At 40.7% G+C, this 12,312-nt stretch overlaps 1 protein-coding gene across 3 annotated transcripts in view; it reads left to right on the forward strand.

Moving 5' to 3' along the window:
* Window positions 1-12,312, forward strand: part of STK32A (serine/threonine kinase 32A) — a 131,070-nt gene that overhangs the window by 32,682 nt on the left and 86,076 nt on the right. For all 3 annotated transcript variants that reach the window (XM_038530544.1, XM_038530546.1, XM_038530545.1), the window contains 2 exons: window positions 4,259-4,314; window positions 5,497-5,648. In XM_038530544.1, the coding sequence (XP_038386472.1) occupies window positions 4,259-4,314; window positions 5,497-5,648 (208 nt within the window). The remainder of the gene's footprint in view (window positions 1-4,258; window positions 4,315-5,496; window positions 5,649-12,312) is intronic.

A 12,312-nucleotide genomic window follows, 5' to 3' on the forward strand; every position in this document is an offset into this window, starting at 1 on the left:
CCAGCTCTGTCAGTGGAAGTGAGAACCAGGCTGTATAGTATTCTAAATAGAAAAATCTAAAAGTCAGGGTACTTGGGTGGCTCAGTGGTTGAGCATCTGCCTTTGGTTCAGGTCACGATGCCAGGGTCCTGGGATCAAGTTCCATATTGGGCTCCCCGCAGGGAGCCTGCTTCTCCCTCTGCCTATGTCTCTGCCTCTCTGTGTGTGTCTCTCATGAATAAATAAATAATTTTTTTTAATGTAGACACAATAAAGGTTAACTTTGCTTCAGAGATTGGAGGAAACACTGCAAGAACACCACACCACTGACTACAAAAATGGCAAATGTGTAGAAGTGACACTGACAAGTGCCATTTTCTTCCATGCTGACTGGTAATACCCGTGTGCTGTGACAGCAACTTAACTGCGGTATCGGCTGGGGGGGGTCTGAATTATGCTATCCCCTAAGAAGTGCTATTAGGAATACTAGCCAAAAGTAGTCAGTTCCAGTTCATATTCTAAGTACTTTCTGTATGGTAACTCATTTCATCTTCCTCTAAACCTGATGAGATATTTATTATTTCCATACCCACTTCACAGATGAAGAAACAAAGCATAGAAATAAACTGCCAAGATTATACAACTATCAATTGTAGGAGCTGGGATGTGAACTCAGGAGATCTGTCTCCAAAGACTCATCTCAGAGGCTGGCACACTTTTCTGTAAAAAGCCAGCTGGTAAATATTACAGATTTTCATATGGTTGTATATTTTTTATCTTGGCTCATAGGCAAAACAACAACGGCTGCAGACCCATTTTGACCTGTGGCCATAAATAATCTGCTGGTTAATATTATACATGTTGATCATAGGTTTAAGTGTACAGAGGATATGCTATTTGATACCCAGCCCCTTTGGTAAATCCTATACACGTATAATACAAATGGGTTTCTGTTGATAAAATAATCCATAATTCTGACTTCACCTCTTTCTCCTTCTTATCTGAGTCATGAAGTCTCACTGCCTCTTCCATGAGCCTCCCTCTTAACTACTACTCCTGTTGCTGGACACTTAGGAAGGGCCAATAAGTGAGGCCAGTATCTCTGATGAAAATAGATGCAGAAATCCTCAACAAAATATTAGCAAACTGAATCCAAGGATATATTTTAAAATTTCATTCACCACAATCAAGTAGGATTTATTCCCTGGATACAAGGGTGGCTCAATATTCACAAATCAATATGATATATCACATCAATAAGAGAAAGGATAAGAACCATATGATTGCTTCAACAGTTGCAGAACAAACTGACATGATATTGACAAAGTATAATATCCATTTGTGATAAAAACCCTCAACAAAGTAAGTTTACAGGCAACATATCTGAACATAATCAAGAAAAACCCACAGCTAACATTATACTCAATGGGGAAAAACTGAGAGCTTCTCCTCTAAGATCAGGAGAAAGACAAAGATGTCCATTCTTACCTCCCTTATTCAATGCAGTACCAGAAATCCTAGCCACAGCAATCAGACAAGAATAAGAAATAAAAGGCATCCAAGGTAAGCAAGAAGTAAAACTTTCACTATTTGCAGATGGCATGATGCTATATATAGAAAACCCCGAGGACTCCACCATAAAAACTACTAGAACTGATAATTAAATTTGGTAAGGCCACAGGATACAAAATCAATGTACAGAAATCCATTGCATTTCTATACATTTATAATGAAGCGCAGAAAGAGATATTGAAAAAATCCCATTACAATTGCAAAAAAAATAATAAAATACTAGGAATAAACTTAACCAAAGAGATGAGAAAGACACTAATTCAAAGGGATAACATGCACCCCTATGCTTACTGCAGCATTATTTATGATAGCCAAACTATGAAAGCAGCCCAAGAGCCCAATGATAGATGAATGGATAAAGAATATGTGGTGTATATGTATACAATGGATTATTACTCAGCCATATAAAGGAATGAATTATTGCAAGGGACACCTGGGTGGCTCAATGGTTGAGTGTCTGCCTTCAACGCAGGGCACGATCCTGGGGTCCTGGGATTGAGTCCCACATCAGGCTCCCCATAGGGAGCCTGCTTCTGCCTCTGCCTATATCTCTGCTTCTCTGTGTGTATGTCTCATGAATAAATAAAATCTTGAAAAGAAAAAAAAAAGAATGAAATATTGCCCTTTGCAACAACATGGATGGATCTAAAGAGCATAATGTTAAGTGACATAAGCCAGTCAGAGAAAGACAAATACCATATGATTTCACTCATATGTGGAATTTTAGGAATAAAACAAATGAACAAGAGAAAAAAGAGAGAAACAAACCTTAACCTTAAGAGAGACAAAGTCTTAACTTTAGTGAATAAACTGATGGCTACCATGGGGGGAATGGGTGAAATAGGCGAAGGGGATGAGCATTAAGTAGGAATTTTGAATCACTAAATTGTACACCTGAAATGAATATAACCCTGTATGTTAACTGCCCAGGAATTAAAAGATAAATAAAGGATGGAATGAGAGGTTTTTTTTCTAGCCACTTTTAATCTGTCATTGGCTTTCTCCCCATGCTGATTATTATATTCAGAAGTGATTTTAGACAGTTTGTTATTGAACTGGAGTCTGCTTTCTTTTTTGACTGACTAGAAATAAAGGCATAAGATGCATTCTTTCTAAAGCTTTAGTCCTATTGCGTTTCTGGGACCAGACACTAATTAAGACAGTTATCCTAGTAGAACTAGCAACCTGGCATCTAATCTTTTATCATTTTCATTAAAGCCTAAAATGGCTTATAAAGAGAGATTAATCATGAAATGGATTAATATCACAAAGGAACTTCATGCTTTCTAGGTACTTGCTGTATGCTTGAAGATTCAAAATGTCGTCACAGCGTTCTAGGCGAGGCTACTAGTGGAGAAATCACTGTGTTAATGTTACCAGGTCTGCTCAAGATTAAATCTTGGACTTGCAAATAAATCCTGGTCAATTTTTTGACACCTTTATGGTGCATAATGTAGAACTGTGCCTCCTGTAATAAGTGTGAGGAAATCATTGGTTAGGTTATATCAGTTTGAATGTTAAGAGAAAATTGATAGAAGTGTCTTTCAAGTTATTTTGACTACAACCTATGAAAAAAAAATACCAAAAACTTCTTATCATGATCCAATCCATATCTACCTGCACACATATGTAAAACTAACACAGGGTTTCAAAGCAATACTACTTTTACTCTACGTTTGAGACATTTCTGATTAATTTTCTAACTTTTTCTACTTTGTTTAAATTTTGGATAATTCTCATACCACCCAATTACTTTTATAACTCCTTAATGGGGAGTTATAGTTGACCCCATTCGGACAACACTTTCTTAGAAGATCCTCATGTTCACACTGCTCATATTTACAAGAAGCAACTGTTTTGAGGTTCCTGTGTATCTTTACAGCTTTGTTTGATTTATTTGCTGAGAAGCAACTATGTGGAAATCACTGTGTGAGGCTCTGTGGGAAGTGTTAAGAGTTTTGCTTTCAACCACCTCGAGCCAGGAATTTTCTGAGTTGCGAGGGAAACCAGGATGAACAAAAGGACCTATTATCTCTGCCCTCATTGAGTTTATAATCTAATAGATTAAAGAAACTCCAACTGCAAGAATTTTGGAAAATAAGTCATTCACTTGACTTCGTTTACTAAATAAACAACTTTATTAGCACTTTCTGGGTAGAAGGTATGTTTTTCTTATCTAGGAGGGTCAGTCTTGTTTCTGTGGGACCAGATCTCTCTGTAATCATCGGTGTTCAGTGATGCTCCTCCTGACTGTCACCTGCGAGAAATCCATCGTTACATGCTCTTAGAGCCCCATGACTTCTCACTTTAACATTCAGTGAGTTTTAATTGTCCATTAATTTATGATTATTTATAAGTGTCTCTCTATATATGGATCCTGTACTAGATTACAGTCTCCATAAAGGCAGAGATTCTATTTTTACTTTGCTATTACTATATTCCCCAGTACTAAGCACTATGATTAATGAATAAGAAGTGTTTAAGAAATATTTTTTGAATGAATGAATGAATGAATGAATGGGCATCCTTTTTTCAATCAGGAAATTTTATTTATTATTTTTTTTCTTTTTTGAATGAATGGACATCTTAAAGTCATCTGGAATGTTGTTTTAAACAAGGCACTCTGGTTTCACCCAATCTTTATTAATTCATTAGCAACTTAAAAGCAACTGATAATCCTTCACATTGTTCTTTGTTTGTTTTACAGTCAACTTTGACCACTTCGAAATTTTGCGAGCCATTGGGAAAGGCAGTTTTGGGAAGGTGAGAACCAAAATGATTAACCACTAGCAGGGTTATGTAGCTCAGGGAACAGCATCATAATGTTCAGATTATTCTGTTCCTGGGACCACAAGGAATGATGGTAATTCAGAGAGGATTTTGTAAAATCTTCACTACAGTTTGAGGTGTGTGATGTAATGAACACCTGTTATTCTCAGAATTATTTCAATGTCATGCCTACTTATTCCCACTAGATTTTAAGACTTTCTCTCTACTCTAGAATTTTGGACTCAGTTGTCAATTGTGCCCATACCTTCAATAACTGTTATGCTGTCAATTTAAGACTTAGCTCTTAAAAAAAAAAGACTACTTATTTATTTGAGAGAGAAAAAGATAGAGCACAAGCAAGGAAGGGGTAGAGGGAGAGGCAGACTCCCTGCTGAGCAGGGATCCCAGTACCCTGGGATCATGACCTGAGTCAAAGGCAGACACTTAACTGAGACACACAGGCGCCCCAACAGTTAACTCTTTTTATGTGCAAAAGAAGCTTCCTGATATATGATTTTCCATCAGTTATGCTATGTTTTTATTTTCAAAAATCTACCATGAAAGATCCAGCCTCATTTTTTTGCAAGAAACTTCTGGATTCAAATCCTAATCATTAGTTTCTTGGTAGTGACATACTTTGAGAACATTTCTTATTTCACATTGAACTTGCATTATAAAATCATCTGCTGTCCATTTTATCAGACATATAGAACCTCTAAAAGAATTTCAAAAACATGGACATCATGTTCAGTGCTATAAGTCCTTTTAGGTCCTATCAACTTTGGTGTAAACAGAAATTGTTCACACAGTATTGTTCTACTCGGCAGTTTAGCTGCGCCAATACCAATCACTCAAAGCAGAATAAGGATGTCATTTGCTATTGGAAGATTCCTGACAAGAAAGCAGCTATTTTCTCCAAAATGCTGTCTAAACAAAACCCAAGGAGCAAAAAACAGGCTGACTTGTTTGAGAAAGCAGAGATTTGCAAAATGACCCAGTACAGGGGAAGAAAATTACATTTTCTCCTCTGAAATCAGAGCTAAGTGGCAACTTGAGTATCAAAGAATGTGCCAGTGAGGCCTCCAGGCCAGGCTGTTGAATAGGTCTTGTTCTGTCTCCCACAGCCATGATCCGTTAACTTCCTGACCGCTTTCTCACTCTGGTTTGTGCCATTAGGTCTGCATCGTGCAGAAGAATGATACCAAGAAGATGTATGCAATGAAATACATGAACAAACAAAAGTGCGTGGAGCGCAACGAAGTGAGAAATGTCTTCAAGGAACTCCAGATCATGCAGGGTCTGGAGCATCCTTTCCTGGTTAATTTGTGGTAAGTGGTTTTATGGGATCTCTGAATGGAGACATTCCCGCTTTCACCCCCAAACACTGTTCGATAAACCCATCTTGATTGCTGGGTGTGCATTTGCAAAATCTTCAGTAGGCTCTTCCTCAAGACCTTTGTTTCCCCTTGATTTCTTTGAATTTAAATGAAACAAATTATTGGTTTATTGTCACCAATAAATACTGCTTGGCTGTTTTGTTTTGTTTTGTTTTGTTTTGTCACGGTTCCCCGGTCGTTGAAGACAATATATTTTTTTTAAAACACTGTAGCTAAACAGGCTGACAAAGAAGTTCAGGTGTCTTGTCATTCGGTAGATACTTTTTCCCCATTAATTGTTGGGTGGCGACGTAGCATACTAAGTAAGTCATCAATGTCTGGTGGCAGGTTGATCTTTAGAACTTGCACAAAAAAGCACTTTCTCTCTACAATGACTGGCAGTAGATATCATTTCCTTGCAGCATCCTTCTCGAGCAGCCACGTATGTATATATCTGTGAGTTGGAAAAGAACAGGTGCTACCTTTCTTACCAAATAGCTTTTAACAGAGCTGGAGCTAACTTAGATCAGTGGCTAGACATGAGGTAACTGTGATCTCTTCCCAAAGCCAGGATCATAATCCAAGGTTTAGAAAGTGTCTATTACTCCCTGCTCTTTTCTTATGCATGAAGGTCTGTATGCAGCTCTCATTTTTTTCTACATTTTAATGCATCCATTATATTAAAAGCCTGTTCTTAAAGCTAATTCAGTGTGACTGTTATTTAAATATGCATACCAAGCAGTTTCTACTAGCAAAGGCAAAAAAAAAGTCTTTATTCAGAGAATACTAATGGAAAAATAATTGAAATGTCACCGTGTGTTTAGGGACATTTCTCTGGAGGAATGAATGCATAAAACCTGTCTCGCTCCATCTTTAATTAATACAGTTCACTTAATATACAATTTGCTCCAAGACTCTACATCATAGTTGAAAAAATGGTTCTGCGTGACTTGGAAATAGGTCCCTTTGGTTCATGCACTACTCAGACACGGTGGAGTCTAATCCTGCCCACGCTCAGTGTATTTATTTATTTTTATTTTTCCAAATATTTTATTTAAATCCAATTTGCCAACATATAGTATAACACCTGGTGCCCATCCCATCAAGTGCCCTCCTTTGTGCCTACCACCCAGTTTTACCCCATCCCCCCAACCTCCTCTCCTTCTGCAGCCCTTTGTTTTCCCAGAGTTAGGATCATCTCATGGTTTGTCTGCCTCCCTAATTTTTCCCCACTCAGTTTCCCTCCTTCCCCTTACGGTCTCTTTCACTATTTCTTATAACTCTCAGTGTATATAATCAGTAGCTCAGAGTGGCCCATTCACAGCACTGCCACACAGCGTTCTGTGGACATGGCTCTTTCTTTCCCATTTTTAGCAATCACCAGATTGCCTCCCCCCCCACCCCCCACCACCCCCGACAATGACAAGGTGCTCTCAATTCACATTCTCCTTTTGTTCAAAGTTATATTTTCCTTTTTCCAAAGTTCAGCCAACTCTCTTCTTTTAAGACCAGGAACCCTTCAGAAGTTTTAGTAAGTCCCCCTTTCAGGCCAGTCCCTCATCACTGAATAAGCAAAATGGATCAGTCTGTTCCTATCTTTTTTATAAGGTGGGTGTTAGGAGACTCAAAGCTGGACCAAAGTTTACTGATTTTGCCATTTGCTAACTTGGTGTCATGGCAGGCAACAGTCTGTTCTTCACGCATGCAGACTCCGTGGTAATATGACAAAGAGCCTAGTCTTCCCCTCTTTGCATACTGAACCTCAAAGGGCAGCGGGCACCATTAGTGGTGAGAAAGGAGAAAGAAGAAACCACCCCCCACCTTAATTCTAGTACCACATTCAGAACTGAAGACTGGGGGGAGGGGGCCATCCTTCAAGTATAGCAGAAAACTTTCAATCTCTCAAATCTTGAGATACAAATCATCAGAAAGCAGATTTATTCCTCCTTACTAAGGCGGAAATGTAAGTGATTCTCCAACTATTAAGCACCTTGCAGTACTTCTGGAGGTGTGACCTGCGAACAAAATGTATCATTTTTTAAAAAGATTTTATTTATTTATTTGAGAGAGAGCACTAGCAGTGGGGAAGAGGGAGAGGGACAAGCAGGCTCCCCACTGAGCAGGGAGCCCCCGACATGGGGCTCGATCCCAGGACCCAGAGATCATGACCTGAGCTGAAGGCAGATGTTTAACCGACTGAGCCACCCAGACACTCCAGTCTTTATAATCTTTAAGTCACGTGGTTATAAGACAGGGTAATGCATGTAACTTGGGTTGTTTTTGTGAACAAGATGACATAAAGTGCTATGCCCAGCACAGAGTCAGCATTGTATAAATGGGAGTTCTTTTCCTTCCTTACTCCACTAAGGGGTAGCATTCCGAATAATCCGTCACTGCAGGGCCACTCTGGGCATCCCAGACACAAATGCCGATGGCACTCGGCCTCAGGACATCATGGATCACACTGTGTGTGTGATGGGAGAGGGATGGGTCTTCAACCCATTCTCTGTAAGAGTATATGTTCATTTTGTTTTCCACCCTCATTCTGCAAATCAAAGAATAAAAATTCCCAAGTTCCCCCATTACCAAGGATTTAATGAGGATTTTGTGTCCTGGGTTTAACTAGATGGATCTTTATATCCCCAAAGCTTCAGGAGCCAGTTTTCTTAAGAAAGCAGCATCTGCTTTCTTAATAATGTAACAGCAATAGTTTGTAATTCCTGTGTACCTCTTGTGTACTCTATGGTACTGGTAAGCCATGTAGGCCTCTCAGTATTGCTTTCAGTGATCTTCTCATGGATCCTGAAAATGCCTCTAACCACTAGGGATGTGTTCAGATCTGGTTTTCAGGCTGAGGAAAAACACAGTTTCTTTTAAGCAGCTTTTACACTAATGCTAAGAAGTTTGTGTGTGTGTGTGTGTGTGTGTAGGTATAAATACATACAGATGTGATCTGTGAAAACTGTGCACATTGTGGTCAACTTGAAGAACAGAAAAATCACACAGAAAAATGAAAATTCTCCAATAATCCTACCTTGAAACAACCACTTCTAACCCATTGGTGTGTACCTGCCAGTGAAATGTCTGCATTTGGTTCTCTGCTTTTGATCATGCATTAGCCCCATTAATTCCCCCTCTTCATGGATCTCTTTATGGAGTAACACAAACAAACTGTAATTATGGTTGCCAGATAAAATACAGGGTGCCCAGTTAGATTTGAATTGCAGATAAATAACCAATCATTTTTAGTATATGTCCCAAATCATTACCTGCAAATCATTCATTTTTCCAAATTTCTGATGCATCTTGTATTTGTATTTATTAAATTTGGCAACCCTAATCGCAACATAGACCCAGAGTGGGGGGATGTAGTGGCGGCAAGAATGGATGGAGCCCCTGGTTGACTCCACATTTCCTTCCAGTAACCATGGGAGGCTCCTATTAATCAAATGACACATAAATATATCAACTGAGAAAAGTGCAAAAATGACTGAGAGAAGAGTGTGTGTGTGTGTGTGTGTGTGTGTCTGTGTGTGTGTCCTAGTCTAGGGCAACAGAGTTAAGGGTGAAAACACATTTTGAATTAAAATTCAACCTTCCCAGCCCCACGGCCCTGACCCCACTCGGGAACACAGCCGTCAGATGTAGGCCACGTTATAAAGCGAAGGCTGCCTGACGGGGCTGGCATCCAGGAAAAGCAAATAAAATCTCGCTGCGAGTCCCTCCCTGAGGGCTGCTCACACAGCCCTGGCAACCCAGAGCCTGCAAACAAATGGGCCCCAGTGCTGCCCAGCAGAGCCCCGTTCCCCAGGTGGCTTTTGTTAATTGAGATTAGGCCTGCAGCTGCACACAGCTCCTGGGGCTCCTCTCTGCCCTCACCCTTGTCTCTTGTTCTGGGCACAGAAGGGGCCTACGTGTGGTTTCAGGAAATTAGGAGACAAGAGCGTCTTTTTTAAGTGGAAAGGACCACCTGTACCGGGGCTGTGAAAAGGGGGTCCTGTCAGATAGCTGAACGCAGCCAAACAAATAGGCCCCCTGGACTCAACCTCCATTATTTCTGACTTAGCACCAGTGTTTCATCACAGAATCATAAGCTGTGAGAACTCAAGGTAGCCTTCAGAGCCACAGAATCAGAATGAGCCTTCCCTGTCAATGGGAATTTGTTACTTAAGAGTTTTACCTATGTTGTCTCATTTACACATCCTAAAACTTTAGGTTGATAGGGATTAATTAGTCCCATTTTACACCAGAGAAACTGAGGCTCAGAGAAGTTGAGTGATTTTCCCAGAGCTCCACAGCCAGGAACTGGCCACACCAGGACTCAAACCCAGGAATTCTGGCTTCAAAAACCCTGCATTTCCTGCTACACTATACCATCCCCTATGGACATCTCGTAGGATGTCCATAGATAAAGGAAATGGAATTTATTTTCTTTATTTTGTGTCTCTTATTTATGTGTCTCTCACATCCCACAAAATTACAAACTCCCTGAGGCAGGTATGTTTGTGGATTTTGTTCGCTGCTCCTACAATAATGCCTCACACACACAGTAAGTGTTCAACAAATCTCTGCTGAATGAATGATGGAGTTAGTGATGGCTCCAGGCTTCTGGTTTTTGCTCTTTTCCCATTATACCACAGCCACTTCCTGCACACTCACACACATCCCCGCATTCCATCAGGTCCACCTCAGGTTCTTGGCAGGCCCTGGAGTCAGAGGGATGTGAGTTTGAATCCTTGCTCCACTACTTGGTAACTGTGTGAACTGACCCAATTTACATTGTGTATTTTGTTTGGTTTCCTCCTCCACAACTGGAGATATTAGCAGTATCCAGAGCAGAAGGCATGGCTATGACTAAGGATATGTTTATAAAGCACCTCACACATAGTAGGTGCTTTATCAATGAGGACTTGAAACAAAAACTCAGTGAGGCCCCACCCCAAATGGAACGTCCCCTCCACCCCCAGAGCAGATTATTGAGTAGACACATGCCCCTGCATGTAAGCTGGCCCAGCTATTAGAAAGTCTTCGGGTTTTTGCTAAATTTTTAAAAAGTAAATTTTTTAAAAAATATAAAATATATATTTTTGGATAAAATATGGAAATGCAGACATTCTAAGGAAAATGATAAATACTCATATTACATTATGCAGAAATAGCTGCTGTATTAGATTCCTATTGCTTCTGGATCAAATTACCATAAGCTTAGGAGCCTCAATTCGAACTGGAGTACTTGGGGTTAAGGCTATTTTCATAATGTAATTAACCTGTTATGTCCTTTTGTCCTGCCTTTCTTTCCCTTTGTCCTGCAAGTTCACTGACAGACAGAAGGAATCAGAATGATGAGCTGTGGGCTGCAGAGTTGCCCGAGAACGCAGCATGCGGGACACTTTGGGAGCACCTGAAATACTCTCCTTACTGCCGTGCTGCTTGTATCAGGGCATAGATTTGTAAACGTTTATTAGTTCTACGCTTAATATCTGTGCATTTCACTGTAAATACATTTTACCTATTTCATAGTGAAAGAATATGAAACAACTTAAAAACCACGACTCAGTATCGTACAATTCTGGGGGGCAGAAGGGCAAAGTCAGTCTCATTAGGCTGAAATGAAGCTGTCTGCCGGGCGATGTTCCTTCTGGAGGTCTAGGGAAGAATGTTCTCTGACCTTCTCCTGCTTCTTGAGGCTGCCTGCACTCCTGAGCTCAAGGCACCTTTCCCTTCCTTCAAGACCAGCCACACAGCTTCTTCCAACCTCTCTCTCACTCTGACTCTCTGCCTCTCTCGTCCACCTTTGAAGGACCCATCTGATTACATTGGGCCTCCCTCTTGACCAAATTCTCGCCAGGCTCTCCTGAACCATTTTCTTTCTTTTTTTTTGTTTTTAAGATTTAATTTATTTATTCATGAGAGCCACAGAGAGAGAGAGACAGAGATACAGGCAGAGGGAAAAGCAGGCTCCATGCAGGGAGCCCGATGTGGGACTCAATTCTGAGACTCCAGGACTGCGCCCTGGGCCGAAGGCAGGCACTAAACTGCTGAGCCATCCAGGGATCCCCCTGATCCATCTTCTTGACTAGACCCTAACCTTGGTCTACAAAGACTTGAACAAAATGCTAACATCATGTCTAACAGCTCAGGGCCACATCCCTAGGACATCAGCTCCCCTTAAACTGCCTGCCTGAGAAAGTGCACAGCTGCCAAAAGGATTTACTGATTGTTCCAGCCAACACTTGAAGACAGGGCCCATCTCCCAGCCTCTGGGGGAGGGGAGGGGGCTAACTTTGGTAAAGTGCCAGTTAACAAACCAGACGCGTTTCATGTAGGCCACGTTCTCAGCTCTTTGTAACTTCCACTCCACTGCTTTCCCCTCTCCATCCTCTCATCCTCCCTGCCAATCACTTCTGTGCACATCAAACTGGAGTCCAGTTCACACTGGAATTCCTATTGTAATAGTATAGCACTGACTAAACTCTGCTCTTCTTGCTTTAGTGTCCAACGGTGTTATCTTAGGAAGAGACATGATCAAGTGAAGGATCTTTGGAAGGGAGGTTATCCTGAATTATCCAGTGCCATCACTGGAAGATGTCCTTGGGGATGACCCTGATGAGCTTGG

This window comes from Canis lupus, chromosome 2 (genome assembly GCF_011100685.1).
Source record: "Canis lupus familiaris isolate Mischka breed German Shepherd chromosome 2, alternate assembly UU_Cfam_GSD_1.0, whole genome shotgun sequence".
Lineage (NCBI taxonomy): Eukaryota > Metazoa > Chordata > Mammalia > Carnivora > Canidae > Canis > Canis lupus.